The sequence below is a fragment of the Peromyscus maniculatus genome, chromosome 1 (assembly GCF_049852395.1).
Source record: "Peromyscus maniculatus bairdii isolate BWxNUB_F1_BW_parent chromosome 1, HU_Pman_BW_mat_3.1, whole genome shotgun sequence".
In the NCBI taxonomy this organism is placed as follows: domain Eukaryota; kingdom Metazoa; phylum Chordata; class Mammalia; order Rodentia; family Cricetidae; genus Peromyscus; species Peromyscus maniculatus.
Window position 1 is genome coordinate 152,593,080 of NC_134852.1, and position 23,005 is coordinate 152,616,084.

Here is a 23,005-nt window from a genome sequence, read left to right on the forward strand (position 1 = left end):
TCTGGACTCTGCTACACTGTTGATGCTCGGCCCTCACTGGGACTCCTCTTGGATATCCTGTTGTTGCCCTGTGTCATGGAGATCCTGCAGCTTTGGGTTTTAAGAACCAGCTCTTACCCATGCTCCAGCAGATTATAGACTGGGTGGATGTTGAGGTAGGCCAACACATAACCCTGGTTGTAGGCCTGGGTAGTTGCAGGGTTGCTCAGCCTGCCAGCTCTCCCTTGTCTTCACCACCAGGGGGAGCTCTCCTGCATTGCCCTGGCTAGTTCAGCCCTTGTAGCATGAGCAAGGGGCAGAGTCAGTTCTCCTGCTTTTATGGCCCTCAGGTTTGGCTCCCCCAACCTACACCATCAGGACCAGCTCTACTGTTTTTGCCCAGGTGAGGTGTAGGGGGCACTCTCCAGAATGCTGCAGCTAAGACCCCACTTCTAAAGTAGAGTGGAGTCAAATTATAAGATAGAAATAAAATTCATACACGTACCATCTCAGCCTAAGGAACAGAATATTCAATGTTTTGAAGTTCCAGGTACTCTAGCGACCATTTCCTTATGTATGCTGAGGGAAGACAATATTTCTGGTTATGGTCTAGTGATGCTCACTCCTCGTGGGAACCATGTCTCAGGCATCTTTGTTAAAATAGGCTATGCTAGTGAGCACTGATGAGGTCTTTTCTCTTTGGAAAATTGTAGCAAGTATCTTAAAAGTTCTTATTAATAAAATCCACCTGAGGCCAGTTATTGGCGTGAAGGCTGGAAGATCAGAGAAGCAGAACAAGACACAGCTACCTCACCTTGCCAGTTCCTCAGCTGGTCCTGTTTCCTCAGACTCAAAGCCTCTGAGTCCTCATCTAGAATGAATTCTGAACTGCTGCTAGAAGCCTGAAAGATTAACGAGGCAAATGCTTCGAGTTCCTGGTCTTCACACCTTATATACCTTTCTGCCTTCTACCATCACTCCCTGAGATTAAAGGCTCGCTTTCTTATTAAAGGCCCGTGTCACCAAGCTTGGATGTATCCTTGAAAATATATTTTGAAATGGAAATAACATGGAGTCTGGGTTTTTCAGACTTTTTCTCTCTTTCCCTCTTCCTCCTCCTCTCCTTCCCCCTTCTCCTCCCTGTCCTTTTCCTCCCCCTCTTCCTTCTGCACTGACTCCTCCCTCTTCTCTTCCTCATCCCCCTCCTCTTCCTTTCCCTCCTCCTCACCCTTCTAATCTCCCTCTTCCTCCTCATCTTCCTCCTCCACCCCTTCTCTTCCTCCCCCTTCCCTTTCTCCTCCTCTGCCCCTTTTTCTGCATCTCCTCCTCTTCTCCTCCTCCTTACCCTTCCATCACCCATCCCCTTCTTCCTCCTCCTGTTTCTGAACAGGCAGCAAGCAGCTCTGTTGTGGCCATTGCAAAACTGACCTGCAGTTGGAGTAGGGGGTGGGAGGATGTGGGGGTTGGTGAGAGCAGGATGGGAACAAAGCCTCAGTTTTTCTCTGAACCTCTAACACTGGTTCATGCATGGGTGGGTTTCAAGTGGTCCACAGCACACATTCTTATGATTCAATGAAAAAGAAAAAAAAGGGAGGAAACCATGGTAGCATCCTGCTGTTCCCACACAAAACCTGAATTGTTCTTTGGCAATGGGAGACTGTCCCTTGGCAGTGGCTTACAAGACACCCAGAGGTGTCTGTTATGAGCATTTCCAAAACAGGTGGACTCTACAGTGCTTATGTGGATTAAATACAATAAGTACACAAGGTACATTGGTTTCATTGGCTATAATCTGCCAAGTGGTTTCGATTTCCCACAATACCTTACTGTTGGCAAAGTTATTCCTATCTTAAATACTAAGACATGGCAAGACTCTGTCTCAAAAATAATAATGCAAAACAAAACAAAAATCAAAACCAAGAGGATTGAGTGATATCCACATAAACACTATGTAGATTTAACAGTCTTATTAAATAAGAAACACAGAGCCAAATGCAAAGTTAAAAGCTCAAGAGGTCAGAGCAATACCTAAGAGCTGAGACTTAAAACCACCTTCTTACCCTTCCCGCCTACAGTCCTTCCCCTCAGAAAGAGGCCTACTTCCTGTGTGTCTGTCTTTTTTATTGACTTTCTGTTCTGCCTTCTTATCGGTTGTAAAACCAACCACATGACCTCCTGGTCAAATGCCTGTCTATCCAGACCTCAAGGTCTCTATGGTTGGTATTGAGATTAAAGGTGTATGTCTCCATGCTGTCTGTATCCTTGATCACACAGAGATCTGCCTGTCATGTGATCAGATTTAAGTTGTGTGCCACCAACCCCAGGCTTCTGCTATAGCTTGCTATTAGCTCTGATTCCCAGGCAACTTTATTTATTATCATACAAATGAAATCATATTTCAGCACAAATATCACCATAACACTACACCATCTACAAGAAGGACCAAGGCTTACACACATACCTGCAAATATGGTGTTTAATATCAGAATCAACTCTCAGATCATACATTATACTTCACAGGGTAATTAATTGCTTTATATATCTATATTCAGATGGCAATAAAGAGCTAAAAGGCCACCACAGAATTCAAGGATTTCAGAGAGGCCTAACTGAAGGCAGAAGCAGAGAACTGATAGAAATGGGGAGCAGGCGGATGGAGGTGATCAGATAAGAAACTCTGTTGGGGACGACACACCAAGCCTGAAAGTGGAGTGGAGTTGCAGAGATTAGATGGAAAACGCGATCTGGAAGGATGGATGGGTGGATAGATAAATGGGTGGGTGAATAAATGGATGGGTGGGTGGGTGGAGAAATGGATGGATGGGTGGATTGATTGATGGATGGATGGATGGATGGATGGATGGATGGATGGATGGATGAATGGGTGGGTAAATAGATGGGCGAATGAATGGATGGGTGGATAAATGGATGGATGGATATATGGGTACGTAGGTGGATGGACAGATAGATGGGTGAATAGATGGATGGATGGATTGAGGGACAGTTAGATGGATGAGTAGATAGATGAATGGATGGAAGGATAGATAGACAGATGGATTGGTAGGTGGACAGATAAAATAGGTGGATGGTTGGATTTTGTGAGATAGTTAGATGGATGAATAGATGGATGGATAGATGGATAGGTGGGTGGATGGAGAGATGGGTACATGGAGAGGTGGCTATTTAAGTCGGCTGTGTCAGCAGTTGGGGTAAGCTGAGCTGAAGTTCCTGAGACAGTTGGGAGTTCTCTTTTGGTTCCCTGATGCCGAGTGGTCAGATTACTGGTGGGTGGTCTGTGGCCATCGACATGTTAGGTGTCTTCCTCTTTATGGATTCCAGATGAGAGTATTGCACCCTGTTGTTGGTCTGGCGTGTTCAGTAAGTCCTTGACCCCAGCTTTCCTGAAAATATTCTTGCTGTGCCCCTGTGCTCACATGGTCCCAGTCTGCTTTGCTAAGTGTGTGGTGTGGCCCCTTGTGACGTTTAGAACTAGGTTGTCAGTCTTTGCTTCATGGCTGCTGCTGGGCAGGGGATGGTGTCTACTTGCACGGGGAGTGCAAATGTAGATTCATCCTGACTCTATATTTGCCCTCACAATGGAGCCAAATTTCTCTTTGTGAAATGGAGTCACCCAGGGCAAGGCATAGTCTGAAAACCACTGTTTACACAATATAGAGTAACTTAGATCAGGGAATAGCCAGATCTCAACACCATGTCCTGGATATTGTGTAGGCTTTGGCAATCTGAACAGATCAGCCCATAAAATCCTGGTTCAAATGGTGCCATGACTTCAGTAACAGACTCTGTCAGGTTTGGGAGTGCTCTGGCCTCATGATTTAGGGTGTTTAAACTGCAGCCTTGCAGCTGGCCATCTTTCAGCTGGAGATGTAGCCCCCACCTCTGGGAAGACAGAGAACTTGAATTTTCCAGTAGGGAACAATGCAGAGAATGACTCCCAGCATGCACTAGAGAATGCAGCCCCTGCCTGAGCCTGCAGCTGTGTCCATAGGCTGCAGGGCAAGGCCTGGCTGCCCAGCTGGCTGGAGTCCCACTGTTTGAGGAGATGAATGGGACTTGACAGGTGTGGAAGTGAGGGGAGTCAGGGAGGGTAGTGGGGGCCACCATAGTCCAAGTGGCTGATATCTTTAATTAAAGTGTCATGTGAACCCCATTGCTTTGTACAACAAAGGTATACTAGTCACACAAACAAACAAACCCAACAACATGGGCTGTGGAAATGGCTCGGTCAGTAAGGGCTTTTCATCTAAGCATCAGTCCCCAGCCCCCATGTGAAAAGCTGGGTACAGTGACACGTGTCTATCACAGCAGTGAGGAAGCAAAGACTAGAGGTCTCTGAGGCTCACTGGCCAGTCAGTCTAGCCTAATTGGTTATCTCCACTTCTAGTGAGAAATCCTGTCAGGAAAAACAGGTAGGTTGGCACCTGAGGAATGACACCTGAGGTCTATCTCTGACCTCCTCATCGCTGTGTGTATGTGTGGTGTATGGTGTGTGGTGTATGGGTGTTTGTGGTTGTGGTCTCTGGGTGTGGGTGTTTGTGGGTGTGTGTGGTGTGTATGGTATGTATGTGTATGTATGGTATATGGTGTGGTGTGGTGTGTGATGTTTGTGTGTGGTGTATGTGGTATGTGTTATTTGTGTGGTATGTATGTGTGTGTGTGGTGTGTATGGCATGTATGGTATGTATGTGTATGGTATGTATGTGTATATATGGTGTATGGTGTATATATGTGTGTGTGGTGTGTGTGGTATGTTGTATTTGTGTGGTATGTATGTGTGTGGTGTATCTGTGGTGTGTTTATGTGTTTGTGGTGTGTGTGTGTGTGAGTGTATGTGTGTGCAGTGTTTGTGTATGCAGTGTATGTTTTGTGTATGTGTTTGTAACTGAAGTTTTCCTGTGTTCTGCCTGGACCGTAGTCAGGAAAAATCTCTCTCACCCACTGGTCACACTGCTGTTCGGACCCGAGCAAACACACAGAGGCTTATATTATTTATGAACTGTAAGATTTTAGCTCAAGCTTATTACTGACTAGCTCTTACACTTAAATTAACCCCTAATTCTTCCTTAGGTTTAGCCATGTGTCTTGGTACCTTTTCTCAGTTCTGCATTCACATCCTCCTTCCTTGTGTCTGGCTGGTGACTCCTGACTCAGCCTTCCTCTTCCCAGAATTCTCCTTGTCTGCTCATGCCGCCTATAATTCCTGCTTTGCTACTGGCCAATCAGTGTTTTATTAAACCAGTGTACAATAGCATTATCCTACAGCACGTGTTTGTGTGTGGTGTGTATGTAAGTGTGGTGTGTGTGTGTGTGTGTGTGTATGGTATGGGTGGTATGTATGTGTGTGTGTGCACCGTGTGTGTGCACTGTATATGTGTGGTATGTGTGCACTGTGTGGTGTGTGTGGTGTATGTGATGTGTGGTGTGTGTGGTATGTGTGTGTACTATGTGTGTGGTGTGTATGTGTGTACGCTGTGGTGTGTGTGTGTGTGTGTGTGTGTGTGTGTGTGTAAAAACAGAAATGGTGCTGCACTCGGCCTTTGACTTTCCCAAGGATGTCCACACCCGTGTGATCATCTGTAGCAGAGACCACAGCAGCACCAGGAAAGATTAACTGCTGAGAAAACCCTGCCGCCTCAGGGCCTGGAGAACAAGAAGGTGTGGCTTAGGGACCATCTTCCTCAGGACCTTAGTGTAGCATTGTCCAGCGTGAGGAAGCACTGGCTGATTTACAAACTGTATACTGTGAGAAACTAAAGAATTAAAGAAAAGTGTAAAAATGGCTTCCACTGTATGTGTAAGAGCGGCTTCTGAGCACTGTCTCCATTGTGGCTCCTGAGCACAATGCATGGTGCATGGCCGGGCCATTTACTTACATGCTTCTCTTCTTTTCTACTTTTTTTTCACTCTTCTTTCTTTCTTTGGTTTTTTTCTTTCTTCCTTCCTCTCTATTTCTTTCTTTTCCTTTTTTATTTATTTATTTGTTTGTTTTTTCAAGACAGGATTTCTCTGCATAGGTCTTTTCATCCTGGAACTTGGTCTGTAGACCAGGCTGGCCTCAAACTCACAGACATCCACCTGCCTCTGTCTCCTAAGTGCTGGGATTAACGGTGTGTGTCACTGCTTGCATTGTTATTCATTTTTAATGGGAACCATTTTGACTGGGATGAGGCAGAACCCAGTATAGTTTGGATTTTTCATTTCTCTTATAATACCGATGTTGATTTTCTTAGTGTAATTCCTGGTAATCTGTACTTTATCTTTTATTAATTTTTGAGGTTTATTTATTTTATGTGTATGAATATTATGGCTCACAGTTTCAGAGTGCTGTCCACCATGGTCAGGAAGGTATGGCAGCAGGAACAGAGAGATGAATGCTCCCTCTCTCCTTATTCACTCTAGACCCAAGCCTGTGAGATGATGCTGTCAACTGTTAGGGTAGTTTCTTTTCATTCATTCATTCATTCATTCATTCATTCATTCATTCATTCATTCATCTTGGTTTTGCAAGACAGGGTTTTTTAAAGATTTGTTTATTTATTATAGTTGTATGGGTGTTTTCTTGCATGTATGTATGTGCACTACATGTATGCAGTGCCTGAGGAGGCCAGTAGAGGGTGTCAGATGCCCCTAGGACTGGAATTACAGATAATTGTGAGTTGCCCTATGTGTGCTTGGAAATGAACCCTGGCACCTCTGGAATAGCACCCAGTGATTTTAACTGCTGAGCCATCTCTCCAGGCTTTTCTTTCTTTTTTGAAAAATGCTATTCATTTAGTTCATTTTAAAATATGATATTGACTTTTATTTAATTTTTGAGAGTTTTATACATGTATACAATGTATTTTAATCATGTCCACCCTATCTGTACTATATTAATAAAAGCATCCTGGGGTGACACTATTTTTAGGACGGTGCCATGTGAAAGCTATGACAGAGAACTTGGATCCCCTTTATGCTCTGTAAATACTATACATGAACTTAGAGCTATCCAAAAATGAACCATTAAATCTCTAAGAAAGGAGTGGACAGCTCAGAAGAGTTTTTGATTGCTGGGGTGAGTTGATGTTTATAATTAATGAATATGAGTTGTCTCTGTTTGGAAGTAGGTGGTGATAATAAGGAGGTGGGTCTGAGTACTGGGACAGTGGGGCCACCCATTATTACCATGATGGAACTGGCTTGGAAGGGGCAGGTTCCAAAGCAGATCGGGGGCTATTGGTGGCCCCATTGACTGATCTCCTGGACCAGGCTCACTCGTGCGTTTCTCTTCCTTCCCCTGTAACCTCAGCTTTCTGTCTGGACTTCACCCTCACAGGCCTGTGGTGCTTTGAAAGAAAATGGCCCCCAAAGGGAGTGGCACTATTAGGAGGTGTGGCTTTGTTGGAGTAGGTGTGGTCTTGTTGGAGGAAGCATGTCACTGTGTGGGTGGGCCTTGAGATGTGTTTTTCTCAAACTTCATTGAGTGTGACAGTCAATCAACTTCCTTTTTGCCTGCAGGATGTAGCCAAAACCACCTCTGCCTGCACATTGCCATGATCCCCATCATGATCATAATGGATTGAACTTCTAAAACTGTAAGTGAGCCACCCAATTAAATATTTTATAAGAGTTGCTGTGGACAAGGTGTCTCTTCACAGCAATAGTAAACCTAACTAAGACATGGCCTTAGTTAGTGCTTGCTAGTCATTGTCACATGGTCTATCCTTCCAAACATGTCTCCAGACAGATAGTGTAGAAGGAGCCCAGGAGATGAGGCTCCTGGGAGTCAAGAGAATTCTTCAGGCCTGAGCTGTCACCATCCATTCACTTCAGGACAGTTTGTCTTTGACCTTAGAGCAGACATCCTGTGATTCTCCCTCAGTTTGGATTATTCAAGTTCCCAATCAGGAAATAAATCATTCAGACTTGAAAAAATTAACTCACACGCTCTTTGATCATATGTGGAATAATGCAGCTCTCTGGAGCTCATCCACTAACCAATAGCAAATATCTTTACAGATACACGCAAGTGTGCACTAACAGATAGATACACACACACACACACACACACACCACAAACCACAAAACACAGAGGATTCCATGATGTCAATGGTATGGAAATCCTCCTCTTATTGCCAGATAGTTAATCATTCTGCAAAGGAGGATTCCCATACAAAAAAAAAAAAAGGGTGGTGGAGCCCACTTTTATCACATTCACCTGTCTATGTTCCACCCACACCAGAGCCCCTATACTTGTCAACCAGGACCTGTTTCTTGTTCTAAGTGCTGGAGTTCACTGTCTCTGGCTTTGGCACTGTTCAGCCACTGTTTTTTGGTCACTTTCATAGTGTCATGGATCCTCTGTGTTTTGTGGGATGTGCAGCTTCCCTTGAGTTATAGCTGCATTCAGTTAGTGTGTAATGCTAGCAGAGGAAATGTACCTAAGACAGTTGCAGCCACAGAGGCATGACTGCAATGCGGTGAAAGGATTTTGGTTTTTCTTTCATTTCTTCCTGTTTTAGTTTTACTTTTGTTGCTGCAATAAAATACCCTGGCAAGAGCTCAGTTATGGGAAATGAAGGTTTATTTCAGCTTACAATTATGGACACTCACTGTAAGGAAGTCAAGACAGGAACTTCAGAAAGCTAGTCACAACATCTGTGCAGTCAAGAGCTTAGAGAAGTGAATGCATGTGTGTTTGCTTGCTTGCTTTTCTCAGCTCCATTTCTCAACTCTCATACAATTCAGGACTCTGCCTAGGGAATGGTGCTGCCCACATCAATGAACTTAATCAAGACAAAACCACACAAGGCAACTCAATGTAGACAATCCCTCTTTGAGACCTTTTCCAGTTAGCTAACCAGCACCCTTCCCTTCTCTCCCTCAACCTGTAACCATTTCATGCACAATCTTGGCCCATCCATTTTCAATGGACCTACAGTAGCAGCAGGCCTTTCTCTGCCAATTGTGGTGTTGGTTGGTCTGATCTTGTGCTGTAGGCTTCAAGGTTTTCTGGGCTATAGGCTTCTCATCTTCCAAGGAAGAACTACTTTCAATCAGCAAGACAGATACCTATAAAAACTACTGTGAAAGGTGAGCAGTGATCATTCCTGGAAATACTAGTTCCTCGGCAGTTCCCACCCTACCATCTAGGAAGACGCATCTATTGTATTTTGTGGTGTGTGTGTGTGTGTGTGTGTGTGTGTGTGTGTGTGTGTGTGTGTGTTGCTTAACCTTGTGCAGCATGGAGATGCACATTTAAAATGGGGTTGTTAAGATCTGGCAGGACAGCTCCTTTGAAAAAGCACTTGCCATGCACTTTGCAAGTACAAAGACCCCTGATTCATCCCCAGGAACCATGTGAAATGCCAGGTAGTGTCTCATCTCAAGGAAGACAGAGATAGCAAAGTCTCTGGGGATCACTGGCCAGCCAGCCTAGTCTAGTCAGCAAGCCTCATTCTCATGAGAAACCCTGCCTCAATAGAGGTGGACAAAGGTCCTGATAGTGAGACCTGAAGTTGCTCTCTGATCTCCACACATGTGTTCACACGTTGTATTGGCTAGTTTTACGTCAACTTAATACAAGCTAATGTCATCGGAGAGGAGGAAACCTCAATTAAGAGAATGCCTCCATATGGTGCGGTTGTAAGCAAGCCTGTATAGCATTTTCTTTTGATATTGGAAGAGGCCCCAGCCATTAGGGGGCCTGTGGTGTGGGCAGGTGGTCCCGTGCTGTAGAAGAAAGAAGCCCAGCAAAACATGGGGAGCAATCCAGTAAGCAGCACCCTCCATAGTCTCTGCATCAGCTCCTGCCTCCAGGTTCCTCCCTGCTTGAGTTCCTGTCCTTCAGTGATGAACAGTGATATGGAAGTGTAAGCCACACAAATCCCTTCCTCTCCAAGTTGTTTTGGTCATGGTGTTTCATCATAGCAATAGAAACGATTTATTCACACACATTAAAACAAAATAAAGTAAATTGGGTTCATTTTATCTTTAATTTAATTTAGGAGACTATGTAATTTTCCTAAATTTCCATTCATTTTCTACATCTTTTCTTCTGCATGTGAGATACTCCCTTTAGTTCATGTATCCCACTTCTTCACTAACTGCTGCTACAGCAGCCAGCATGAAGGGGACAGTGTGTTTTCCCAACTTCACCCCAGAGGTAAGAGGCTAAAACCTCCCACCTCACTCACCACCCAGCCAATAAACTAAGGCCACAATTCCTGTAATGAGGTTTCTGGGTCAACCCACATGGACCCAATTATGCCATCCAAAGCAGCACCCCCTGCTCTCTGGGAGGTTACACAACAGTGTGTCTTATTTGGCCTCAGGCTGTGATGAACACCCTGACCAAAAGCGACTTTGGGAGGAAAGGAAGGGAAGTCAGAGCAGGAGTATGGAGAAGGAGCTGAAGCAGAGGCCATGGAGGAGCACTGCTTACTGGGTTGCTCCCCATGGCTTGTTCTATTTGCTTTTTCATACAATGCAAAACCATCTTCCCAGGGGGGCAGTGCCCACAGTGGCCTGGGCTTTTCCAAATAAGTCATTAATCAAGAAAATGCCCCAAATATTCCCACAGGGCAATCTGATCTGGGCAATTCTTCAGTGAAGGTTCCTTCTTCCCAAGTGACTTAAGGTTTGTGTCAAGTTGACAGCTGAAGCAAACTATGACACTTGAGAATCCTCAGCCTCCCGAGTGTTGGATTATAGGTGTGAGTCTCCATGTCCAGCTTAGATACAATATTTTAAAGAAAGAAGTAAGACTATCAAGATGTCCCCATGGGTAAAAGTGTTTTCCATGTAAGCCTGACAACCTGAGTTTGAGTCCCAGAATCCAAGAGAAAGGAGAAACCTTCTCCTGAAATGTGTTTGTGTGCATGTGTGCACATGTATATAGTGCTAAATAATAATCTATTAAATTAAAGAAAAACACATCTAGTTTTCATCCTGAAGTGCCCGATTCAAGAAGTAGAGCTTTGCTCTCTCCGCCAAGCATCCCCAGTTCCTAGTTCCCTTTATCAAACTGGTCACGTGTTTGCGGTGCTGGAGTGACGCCATTTTCACTGCCACCCCTACACAGGTCCTGAAGAGCAGGACCAGACCTTTGCTTTTGGTGCTCCCCTTTACATAGGACACAGGCTGCTCGTGAATGAATGTCTCCACTTCTCCTAGCTCAGGGGGCTTTGGAGAGCTTTTAGAGGGCAGGCTGGGTGTACAGCCCTCCTCTGCTGAAGGACATGACAGTTAGGTCTCCTTTACAGACAGCTCCATGTTAGGAAAGAATGCCACTTGCTGGAAGCTAGAAGAAAATATCCAGAGAAAAGAGCTTGGTGAGGCTAGGCATGTGGGTGCTCTCAGAGATCCTCAGGCCACTTAAATGTCTGCTGAGAAAGTCCGAGCCTACCAAAGGGAGTTGTCGGAGGAGTTGGTCTGACCTGGCCAGGACCTGTCACAGCTTCAGAGCCTCTTTGCCCTAGGAGTCTGGTTTCTCTCCTACCAAATCTAGTAAGGCATGAATGGAGCAGGGTCCCAAGAGAGGGAGGAGAGAGGTAGAAGGAGATGGGAGGCAGGAGAGACCCTAACTGCCTTCAGCACCACCATCATGCTGGTGGAATCCCACACAAAACAAGACAATGTGGAAACCATGGAGTGATGAGCGAGTGACAGAATGAATGAGGCATGGTTACAGTTGGTCCATGTGATACTTTTTATTGGTTTGTGTTACTCAGTTTGAGAGAAAGCAGAGGTTGTTGTTTCTCTGCATACTAGTCCAAGAAAGTCTTTATACTCACCTTATTGCAGCAACACCAAGGGTTGACTCCTGCCAAGATAAAAAAGACATGGCAGAAAGGGTATCATGAGCTCAGATGGCTAAGTGGGTGGACTATGGTGAGGACACTGTAGGTAGTATGACTCCAGAAAAGAATTTGTTAGGAGACAGTTGATGAGAAGATGACCTCTTCTTGGGAACTGGAAGCCAATATTGACTTGGTCCTGTGGGAAGCAGGGGTACTAAGGGACCATGCATCATAGTCTGAGACCCAGTGATAAACTGAAGGACACAGCTGAGGAAGCTCGTTCAGAAAGACAATGTCAAGTTGAGAGCTTCAGATCTTGCACTGGCAGGACATGGGGACATAGCATGATGGCTTTGGCAGGTGGACTAACAGCAGGAAGACCCACAGCCTGAGGAGCAGCAGGGCTTACAGCAGCAGCTGGACTGACAGCAGCAGGGCTTGCAGCAGCTGGACTGACAGCAACAAGGCTTACAGCAGCTGGACTGACAGCAGCAGGGCTTGCAACAGCTGGACTGGCAACAGGAAGACCCACAGTCTGAAGAGCAGCAAGGCTTGCAGCAGCAGGACTGACAGCAGCAGGGCTTGCAGCAGCTGGACTGGCAGCAGCAAGGCTTGCAGCAGCTAGACTGGCAACAGGAAGACCCACAGTCTGAAGAGCAGCAGGGCTTGCAGCAGCAGGACTGGCAGCAGCAGGGTTTGCAGCAGCTGGACTGACAGCAGCAGGGCTTGCAACAGCTGGACTGGCAGCAGCAGGGTTTGCAGCAGCTGGACTGGCAGCAGCAGGGTTTGCAGCAGTTGGACTGACAGCAGCAGGGTTTGCAGCAGCTGGATTGACAGCAGGAAGACCCGCAGCCTGAATAGCAGCAGGGCTTGCAGCAACTTGATTGACAGCAGCAGGGCTTGCAGCTCCCACAGCTGGAGCAGGAACAGACAGGCACACAGCAGCACACAGGCTTGCAGCAGCACACAGGCTTGCAGCAGCAGGAGCTACAGCCTCCACAGCTGGAGCCACAGCCCCCACAGGAACCACAGCCTCCACAGCTGGAGCCACAGCCTCCTGAACAGCCACAGCAGCTCATGGTTCTGGTGTTTGGTTGAGGATGGAGTAGGTTAGAGGAACAGGTGGAGAGAGGGAAGTGTGCAGATGTGGAGCCTCCTGAGCCTGGGCCCTTTATATCCCTGCCCAGGTCAGGTGTGAGGTTGCACGTGGTCACTTCCTGGTTCCTGTCTGTGTCATAGTCTAGGACTCTCTTCTGCATGGTGCTACTTATTACCTCTATATCCTTGTGCCTTTTCCCGACAGACTGCCACATCTCCCAGGAAATAATGCTCCCCAGTAAACACTGACAAGTATCTGGGTGATACTCTGCCCCCTTTCTTTGAGCTGTAAAGAGACAACATCAAGTCTTTTTCCCATTCCACAAATGCTGTACTTCTTGGGTATTTGGACTTAAATCTGAGGATCATTTCAGTGTCTTTCAAGGTTGTATTGGTTTGTCCAGCTTTTCAAAATTATTTCCTATGAATTTGGCAATTTCATACTTTTCCAAAAATATGTCCATTTCTTCAAGTTTTCAAGTCCACTTATAAAAATTGTTTCTGGTTTTATCAAATTGCTTTTTAAACAGTCATATCTGTATGTTTAAACTTTTTGCCATGATCTTGCTCTATAGCCATGCATGAAACTTGTGGCAATCCTCCTGCCTCAGGGGTGCACCACCATGCCCAGATTTAGTCTGTTGTGTTTAGAGCTCTTTAAACTCCTTTCTGAAGGAGTTTAATCTGCAGGACATGCCCCCACACCCCAACAAAACCAGGATGCTAAAATACACTAGTATTTTAAGCCTAAAATGATCACATTTGTATACTGACAATAAATAATGGACACTTAGATAGAAGCATGCCTACATCATGTAAGCACACAGGAGAACAGGGCTCAAAACCCATTTAGGGATGGCAACTATCAAAACAGGAGAGTCCTGGTGTGTTGTTCCATGTTAATGGTTCAGTGGGGATGGCTTATTATTTCCCCCTTTACTGTTAGAGCTAAAATCCTAAAGACATTAAATGGAGTCTGAAGAACAAGGGCCTGTGGGAGTGAGGTCCTCTCTAACCCCAGAGAGAGCCTGGCCAAGTACAGTTAGAGGAGCTCTGACTGAACTTGGTAAATTATTCAAGCACTTGATCTGAATAGAAAATGAAGAATGGCTCCAGGGACTGGATGAGGACCTGGATGGGCTGGCTGCTCCTGGATGTGCTTCCGCTGCCCAGAGTTTTCTTTGGCATCTTTGCACCTGCTTCCAGATGCAGCTACTACTTCTCAAACAAGACAGGAAGTGAGGAAGGTGGAATGGGAAAGGCAGCAAGAGGACCCTTCAGCTGGAGGAACCTCTGGAGAGTGTGAGGCTGCAGGACAGCCGGCCTCTCACAGTGCCACCCTGTGGCCTCTGGGGGAACAGCATGGAGCCTCTTCCCCTGCTCAGACCCCAGGCTGAATTCTAGACATATCTACACCAAATTGCATTAAAGTGTCCTTGGACAGCTGGTGTCTTCCCTACACCTGTCTACCACTGGGCAATAGTCTGAAAGGTCTGGAATGTGTCTTTCTAAATAGAAATACTCACTATGTGGAGTGGAACTGAGCTCTGAGGTCAAGTCTTTTGATGGTGTTTCAGTCTACACTCACTGCTTCCCATGATGTCTTGACCAGACAGGAGCTCAGCAGACATCAGAGCTGAGCCTAGGCCCCAGATCTGAAAAATCAGTCCCTAGGTTGGACTTCTAAAGGCCAGGACCACAGTGCTCTGGTTCTGCTTCAGCAAGAAACATAGCATTAGAAGGCAATGCTGGGCCAGGCATGTGGAGCACACCTGTAATACCAGCACTAGAAGGCGTGAGGCAGAGAGGAGAGCTGTAGTTCCAGGTCAGCCTGAGCTACAAAATGGGAGCATGGCCAGCCTGAGCTACCTATAGAGAAACCCTGTTTTTACAGAAAATGTTAAAAAGTGGCCTTGGGAAGAACAATACAGAAGCTGTGCTCAAGTAAACCTGCAAGTCCCATGTACCTGAGTCATTCATTCCTGTTCTCTGTGCTTTGCTACAGCCCCAAAGAAAGGGGACACCTCCTGGACTCTTGTTACTGTTTACGGAGGAGCAACATTCTTTGGGGAACATGGCCCTCTATTTGGGAAAGGCACGAGGAAAGCAGAGGTAATAGGCAACACCATGCAGAAGAGAGTCCTAGACTATGACACAGACAGGAACCAGGAAGTGACCACGTGCAACCTCACACTTGACCCTGGGTAGGGATATAAAGGGCCCAGACCCAGGAGGCCCCACATCTGCACACTCCCCTCTCTACCTGCTTCTCTAACCTACTCCATCCTCAACCAAACACCAGAACCATGAGCTGCTGTGGCTGTTCAGGAGGCTGTGGCTCCAGCTGCTGCAAGCCTGTGTGCTGCTGTGTGCCAGCCTGTTCCTGCTCCAGCTGTGGGTGTAACAAGGGAGGCTGTGGCTCCTGTGGATGCTGTAAGGGAGGCTGTGGTTCCTGTGGGAGCTGCAAGGGGGGCTGTGGTTCCTGTGGAGGCTGTGGATCTTGTGGAGGCTGTGGTTCCTGTGGGGGTTGTGGTTCCTGTGGAGGCTGCAAGGGAGGCTCTGGTTCCTGTGGAGGCTGTGGTTCCTGTGGAGGCTGTGGTTCCTGTGGAGGCTGTGGTTCCTGTGGGGGCTGTAAGTCCTGCTGCTGTCAGTCCAGCTGCTGCAAGCCCTGCTGCTGTCAGTCCAGCTGCTGCAAGCCCTGCTGCTGTCAATCCAGCTGCTGCAAACCCTGCTGCTGTGAGTGCAGCTGCTGCAAGCCCTGCTGCTGTCAGTCCAGCTGTTGCAAGCCCTGCTGCTGTCAGTCCAGCTGCTGTGCCCCTGTGTGCTGCCAGTGTAAGATCTGAGACTCTGGCCTCTGACCTCAGGTGGCAGAGCTGGTGCAGGTACCCTGGCTGTCTAGTTGCTCTGTTCTGAAGCTCAATACTTTTCATACTACTGCCACTAAAGATGTTTGCATCGTGGAGACGAGTCCAGGATTCCTTCTACTGGACTCCACTCCTGGCTCCAATCTCACCTCTTCTCTGGTAGGTTATTTCCTTGTCTGCCCCTCTCTGTAAGTCCAATCTGACAGCTGCCCTTTCACCCAGATTGACCAGTCTTGAAGCTCCTGGCTTCCTATGGATCAGGTCCTGGTTCTGGAGCCCTAAATAAACAGTGTACGCAGCACAAACTCAGTCTCCTGCCTTCTTCTTCTTTTCCTCCTATCATTCCCTTCACCCACACCCAACCCATCTAGTCTGCCTCTTAGTACTGACCTCATGGTTTTCTGTGCTGTCCCTCCCCTCTGTTGTGCTCTAGGTATAGAGCCAATTAGAGTTTATTTGTCCATTGAATGTGGGTGGGCAACATTGAAGACAGGTGCAGTGCCTGGTATAGGAAGGAACCAGTGGTTGTTGGGGTCACGTGATATAGGGGTCGATGTATGGGCAAGCAGTGCTCCTCTGGCACATGGTGTCTCAGAATCCTGGTGTCTGGAGAAAGTCTTACCTAGAGGGATTACAGTTGTTGAGTTTTGTCCCAAGACACTCCAGGAAGACTGGTTTAACAAGTCCCCTCTGCATGCTACTACTAACTTTATTTTCAAATGCAGTCTCTACTCAGAAATAACTTTTGCTTCAATTCGGATTTTCTCTTTACAATTTCAAAGAGTAAATGCCCAACACTGAAGTAAGATCTCCAAGATCCAGGACAACTCTTTATTCTTTTCCTCTTCCCAAGAAAGCACCTGGTTCCACAGAATCTTCTTCCTCTCTCCCCATAGAGGCTAGGTATGTTATAGCTTTGCTTTATTTTTTTCTTAATGAAAATTGTTTTAAAGTGTAACTGTGTCTTTTTAAATATCACTGTGCAATATATGAAATCCCACATGATATCAAGTAAAACCAAATTCAGTGTTTTAAGAAAAAAGATGTTAGCCGGGCGGTGGTGGCACATGCCTTTAATCCCAGCACTCAGGAGGCAGAGGCAGGCAGATCTCTGTGAGTTTGAGGCCAGCCTGGGCTACCAAGTGAGTTCCAGGAAAGGCACAAAGCTACACGGAGAAACCCTGTCTCAGAAACCAAAAAAAAAAAAATGTTAAGTTTTTTAGTTCAGAAATGGAGGTTTGCAATGAATGGCTGCTGAAGAGCCTAAGACCCCCCTCTTCTACAACACGCCAGCTCTCCAGAGCCATAGGAGTATGAATTGTTTGCTCAGCCTGGTAGAACCTCACCAAGGCATTTCTTCTTTCCATTCTGGGAACCTTAAATCACATTTTATAGTTGTCTTAAAGTAAGGGGTAGGTTTCAGAATAGGTGACCAGGTCGAGTGTCTTGCACCTGTTCCCCTTATGTGTCCATGACTTGGACTTGAAGTTGTGCCCTTGGCAATATAGAATAGCAGCTGATCAATGGTGCTGACACTGCTAGGTGTCCAGACAGGTCAGGCATGGGTTAAAGTTCACTTTGAGCATGGGAGTGCATCTGTACCCACTTTAATCCCAAAGCAAGACTCCACTTCTCTTTTTAACCTTCTCTTTGTTTATTCTTTGTGTCTCTCACATCATGCATCTGCATCCCATTCATATCTTCATCCCTTTGTATCCACCCTCTGCTCTTACAACACCCTCCCAAAATAAAATAAAATTTAAGAGAAAAAAAATGAATAAATTCAGTCTTGTCATGGAAGCTGTAGTGTGTCACAATGAGTCACACAGTAAACCCTTTTATCCATATATCTTTACTTGCAAGTGTTCATTGCAAAGAGTCATTAGTTTGGTTCGAGGCCTCTGGACTATGCTACACTGTTGATGCTGGGTCCTCACTGGGACTCCTCTTGGATATCCTGTTGTTGCCCTGTGTCTCGGAGATCCTGCAGCTTTGGGTTTTCCAGACCGGATCCTACACTTGCTCCAGCAGATCATAGACTGGGTGGATGTTGAGTTAGGCCAACTCATAACCCTGGTTGTAGGCCTGGGTAGTTGCAGGGTTGCTCAGCCTGCCAGCTCTCTCTTGTCTTCACCACCAGGGGGAGCTCTCCTGCATTGCCCTGGCTAGTTCACCACTTGTAGCATGAGCAAGGGGCAGAGTCAGTTCTGCTTTTGTGGTCCTCAGGGTTGGCTCCCCAACACCTACACCATCAGGACCAGCTCTACTGTTGTTGCCCAGGTGAGGTGCAGGGGGCACTCTCCTGAGTGCTGTATCTAAGACCCCACTTCTAAAGTAGAGTGGAGTCAAATTATAAGATAGAAAAAAATTCATACACGTACCATCTCAGCCTAAGGAACAGAATATTCAACGTTCTGTAGTTCCAGGTACTCTAGCGACCATTTCCCTATGTATGCTGAGGGAAGACAATATTTCTGGTTATGGTCTAGTGATGTTCATTCCTCATGGGAACCATGTCTCATTCATATTGATAAAAATGGGCTATGCTAGTGAGCACTGATGAGGTCTTTTCTCTTTGGAAAATTGTAGCAAATATCTTAAAAGTTCTTATTTATAAAATCAAACCTGAGGCCAGTTATTGGGGTGAATGCTGGAAGATCAGAGAAGCCGAACAAGACACAGCTACCTCACCTTTCCAGTTCCTTAGCTGGTCCTGTTTCCTCAGACTGGAAGCCTCTGAGTCCTCATCCAGAATGAATCTCAGCTGAATTTTGCTGCTAGAAGCCTCAAGCTTAACCAACCAAATGCTTCGAGTTCCCGGTCTTCACACTTTATATATCTTTCTGCTTTCTACCATCACTCCCTGGGATTAAAGGCTTGCTTTCTTGGATTAAAGGCCTGTGTCACCAAGCTTGGATGTATCCTTGAAAATATATTTTGAAATGGAAATAATGTGGAGTCTGGGTTTTTCAGGCTGTTTTTCTCTCTTTCCCTCTTCCTTCTCCTCTCCTTCCCCCTTCTCCTCCCTGTCCTTTTCCTCCCCCTCTTCCTTCTGCACTGACTCCTCCCTCTTCTCTTCCTCATGCCCCTTCTCTTCCTCCCCCTTCCCTTTCTCCTCCTCTGCCCCCCTTTTCTGCTTCTCCTTCTCTTCTCCTCCTCCTTACCCTTCCCCCGCCCATCCCCTTCTTCCTCCTCCTGTTTCTTAACAGACAGCAAGCAGCTGCCTGTTGTGGCCATTGCAAACCTGACCTGCAGTTGGAGTAGGGGGTGGGAGGTATGTGGGGGTTGGTGAGAGCAGGATGGGAACAAAGCCTCAGTTTTTCTCTGAACCTCTAACACAGTGGTTCATGCATGGGTGGGTTTCAAGTGGTACACAGCAGACATTCTTATGATTCAACAAAAAAGAAAAAAAAGGGGAGGAAAACATGGTAGTGTCCTGCTGTTCCCACACAAAACCTGAATTGTTCTTTGGCAATGGGAGCCTGTCCCTTGGCAGTGGCTTACAAGACCCCCAGAGGTGTCTGTTATGAGCATTTCCAAAACAGAGGTGGACTCTACAGTGTTGATATGGATTAAATACAATAAGTACACAAGGTACATTGGTTTCATTGGCTATAATCTGCCAAGTGGTTTTGATTTCCCACAATACCTTACTGTTGGCAAAGTTATTCCTATCTTAACTACTAAGACATGGCAAGACTCTGTCTCAAAAAATAAAAATGCAAAACAAAATAAAAATCAAAACCAAGAGGATTGAGTGATATCCACATAAACATTATGTAAATGTAACTGTCTTATTAAATAAGAAACACAGAGCCAAATGCAGAGTTAAAAGCCCAAGAGGTCAGAGCAGTAGCTAAGAGCTGAGACTCAAAACCACCTTCTTACCCTTCCTGCCACTACAGTCCTTCCCCTCAGAAAGAGGCCTACTTCCTGTGTCTCTCTCTTTTTATTGACTTTCTGGTCTGCCTTCTTATCAGTTGTAAACCCAACCACATGACCTCCTGTTCAAATGCCTGTCTATCCAGACCTCTAGGTCTCTATGGTTGGTATTGAGATTAAAGGCGTGTGTCTCCATGGTGTCTGTATCCTTGATCACACAGAGATCTGCCTGTCATGTGATCAGATTAAAGTTGTGAGGCACCACTGCCCGGCTTCTGCTATAGCTTGCTATTAGCTCTGACCCCCAGGCAACTTTATTTATTATCATACAAATGAAATCATATTTCAGCACAAATATCACCATAACACTGCACTATCTACAAGAAGGACCAAGGCTTACACACATACCTGCAAATATGGTGTTTAATATCAGAATCAACTCTCAGATCATACATTATACTTCACAGGGTAATTAATTGCTTTATATATCAATATTCAGATGTTAATAAAGAGCTAAAAGGCCACCACAGAACTCAAGGAGTTCAGAGAGGCCTAACTGAAGGCAGAAGCAGAGAACTGATAGAGATGGGGAGCAGGGGGATGGAGGTGATTAGATAAGAAACTCTGTTGGGGAGGACACACCAAGCCTCTAAGTGGAGTGGAGTTGCAGAGATTAGATGGAAAACTGGATCTGGAAGGATGGATGGGTGGATAGATGAATGGGTGGGTGAATAAATGCATGGGTGGGTGGGTGGAGAGATAGATGGATGGGTGGATGGATGGATGGATGGATGAATATATGGGTGGGTAGGTGGATGGAGAGATAGATGGGTGAATAGATGGATGGATGGATTGGGGGATAGTTAGATGGATGAGTAGATAGATGAATGGATGGAAGGATAGATAGATACATGGATTGGTAGATGGACAGATAAAATAGGTGGATGGTTGGATTGTGAGATAGTTAGATGGATGAATAGATGGATGGATAGACGAATAGGTGGGTGGATGGAGAGGTGGCTATTCAAGTAGGCTGTGTCAGCAGTGGGGCTAAGGTGAGCTGAAGCTCCTGAGACAGTTGGGAATTCTCTTTGGGTTCCTTGATGCTGAGTGGTCAGATTACAGGTGGGTGGTCTGTGGCCATTGGCATGTTAGGTGTCTTCCTCTTTATGGATTCCAGAAGAGAGTATGGCACCCTGTTGTCGGTCTGGAGTGTTCACTATGTCCTTGACCCCAGCTTTCCTGAAAACATTCTTGCTGTGCCCCTGTGCCCATATGGTCCCAATCTGCTTTGCTGAATTTGTGGCATGGCCCCTTGTGACATTTAGAACTAGGTTGTCAGTCTGTGCTTCATGGCTGCTGCTGGGCAGGGGATGGTGTCTACTTGCACGGGGAAGTGTAGAATCATCCTGACACTCTATATTTGCACTCACAATGGAGCCAAATTTCTCTTTGTGAAATGGAGTCACCCAGGGCAAGGCATAGCCTGAAAACCACTGTTTACACAATATAGAGTAACTTAGATCAGGGAGCAGCCAGATCTCAACACCATGTCCTGGAGATTGTGTTGGCTTTGGCAATCTGGACAGATCTGCCCATAAAATCCTGGTTCAAATGGTGCCATGACTTCAGTAACAGACTCTGTCAGGTTTGGGAGTGCTCTGGCATCATGATTTAGGGTGTTTAAACTGCAGCCTTGCAGCTGGCCATCTTTCAGCTGGAGATGTAGCCCCCACCTCTGGGAAGACAGAGAACTTGAATTTTCCAGTAGGAAACAATGCAGAGAATGACTCCCAGCATGCACTAGAGAATGCAGCCCCTGCCTGAGCCTGCAGCTGTGTCCATAGGCTGCAGGGCAAGGCCTGGCTGCCCAGCTGGCTGGAGTCCCACTGTTTGAGGAGATAAATGGGACTTGACAGGTGTGAAAGTGGGGGGAGTCAGGAGAGGGTAGTGGGGGCCACCATAGTCCAAGTGGCTGATATCTTTAATTAAAGTGTCATGCAAACCCCATTGCTTTGTACAACAAAGGCATACTAGTCACACAAACAAACAAACCCAACAACATGGGCTGTGGAAATGGCTCGGTCAGTAAGGGCTTTTCATCTAAGCATCAATCCCCAGCCCCCATGTGAAAAGCTGGGTACAGTGGCATGTGTCAATCACAGCAGTGAGGAAGCAAAGACAGGAGGTCTCTGAGGCTCACTGGCCAGTCAGTCTAGCCTAATTGGTTATCTCCATTTCTAGTGAGAAATCCTGTCAGGAAAAACAGGTAGGTTGACACCTGAGGAATGACACTTGAGGTCTATCTCTGACTTCCTCATCGCTCTGTGTGTGTGTGGTGTGTGGTGTGTGGTGTATGGGTGTGGGTGTGGGTGTATGTGTGTGTGTGTGTGTGGTGTTTGTGTGTGTATGTTATGTATGTGTATGTATGGTGTTGTATGGTGTATGGTGTGGTGTGGTGTATGTGTGGTGTGTGATGTTTGTGTGTGGTGTGTGTGGTATGTGTTATTTGTGTCGTATGTATGTGTGTGTGTGGTATGTATGGTATGTATGTATATATGGTGTATGGTGTAGTGTGGTGTGTGTGGTATGTTGTATTTGTGTGGTATGCATGTGTGTGGTGTATCTGTGGTGTGTTTATGTGTTTGTGTTGTGTGTTTGAGTGTATGTGTGTGCAGTGTTTGTGTATGCAGTGTATGTTGTGTGTATATGTTTGTAACTGAAGTTTTCCTGTGTTCTGCCTGGACCGCAGTCAGGAAAAATCTCTCTCACCCACTCGTCACACTGCTGTTCGGACCCGAGCAAACACACAGAGGCTTATATTATTTATGAACTGTAAGGTCTTAGCTCAAGCTTATTACTGACCAGCTCTTACACTTTAATTAACCCATAATTCTTATTTAGGTTTACCCATGTGTTTTGGTACCTTTTCTCAGTTTTGCATTCACATCTTGCTTCCTCTGTGTCTGGCTGGTGACTCCTGACTCAGCCTTCCTCTTCCCAGAATTCTCCTGGTCTGCTCGTGCCGCCTATAATTCCTGCTTTGCTACTGGCCAATCAGTGTCTTATTAAACCAGTGTACAAAAGCATCATCCTACAGCATGTGTTTGTGTAGTGTGTGATGTGTATGGTGTGTATGTGTGTGTAAGTGTTTGTGTGTGGTGTGTATGTAAGTGTGGTGTGTGTGTGTATGGTATGGGTGGTATGTATGTGTGTGTGTGCACCATGTGTGTGCACTGTGTATGTGTGGTGTGTGTGGTGTATGTGATGTGTGGTGTGTGTGGTATGTGTGTGTACTATGTGTGTGGTGTGTATGTGTGTACGCTGTGGTGTGTGTGTGTGGTGTGTGGTGTGGGTGTGCAGTGTGTATGTGTGTGGTGT

At 46.1% G+C, this 23,005-nt stretch overlaps 1 protein-coding gene across 1 annotated transcript in view; it reads right to left on the minus strand.

Moving 5' to 3' along the window:
* Nucleotides 1–12,145: 12,145 nt before the first annotated feature.
* Nucleotides 12,146–23,005, minus strand: part of LOC143271150 (uncharacterized) — a 32,528-nt gene continuing 21,668 nt past the window's right edge. Inside the window, exon 2 of the mRNA XM_076563126.1 lies at nucleotides 12,146–12,695. Coding sequence (XP_076419241.1) covers nucleotides 12,146–12,695 — 550 coding nt within the window. The remainder of the gene's footprint in view (nucleotides 12,696–23,005) is intronic.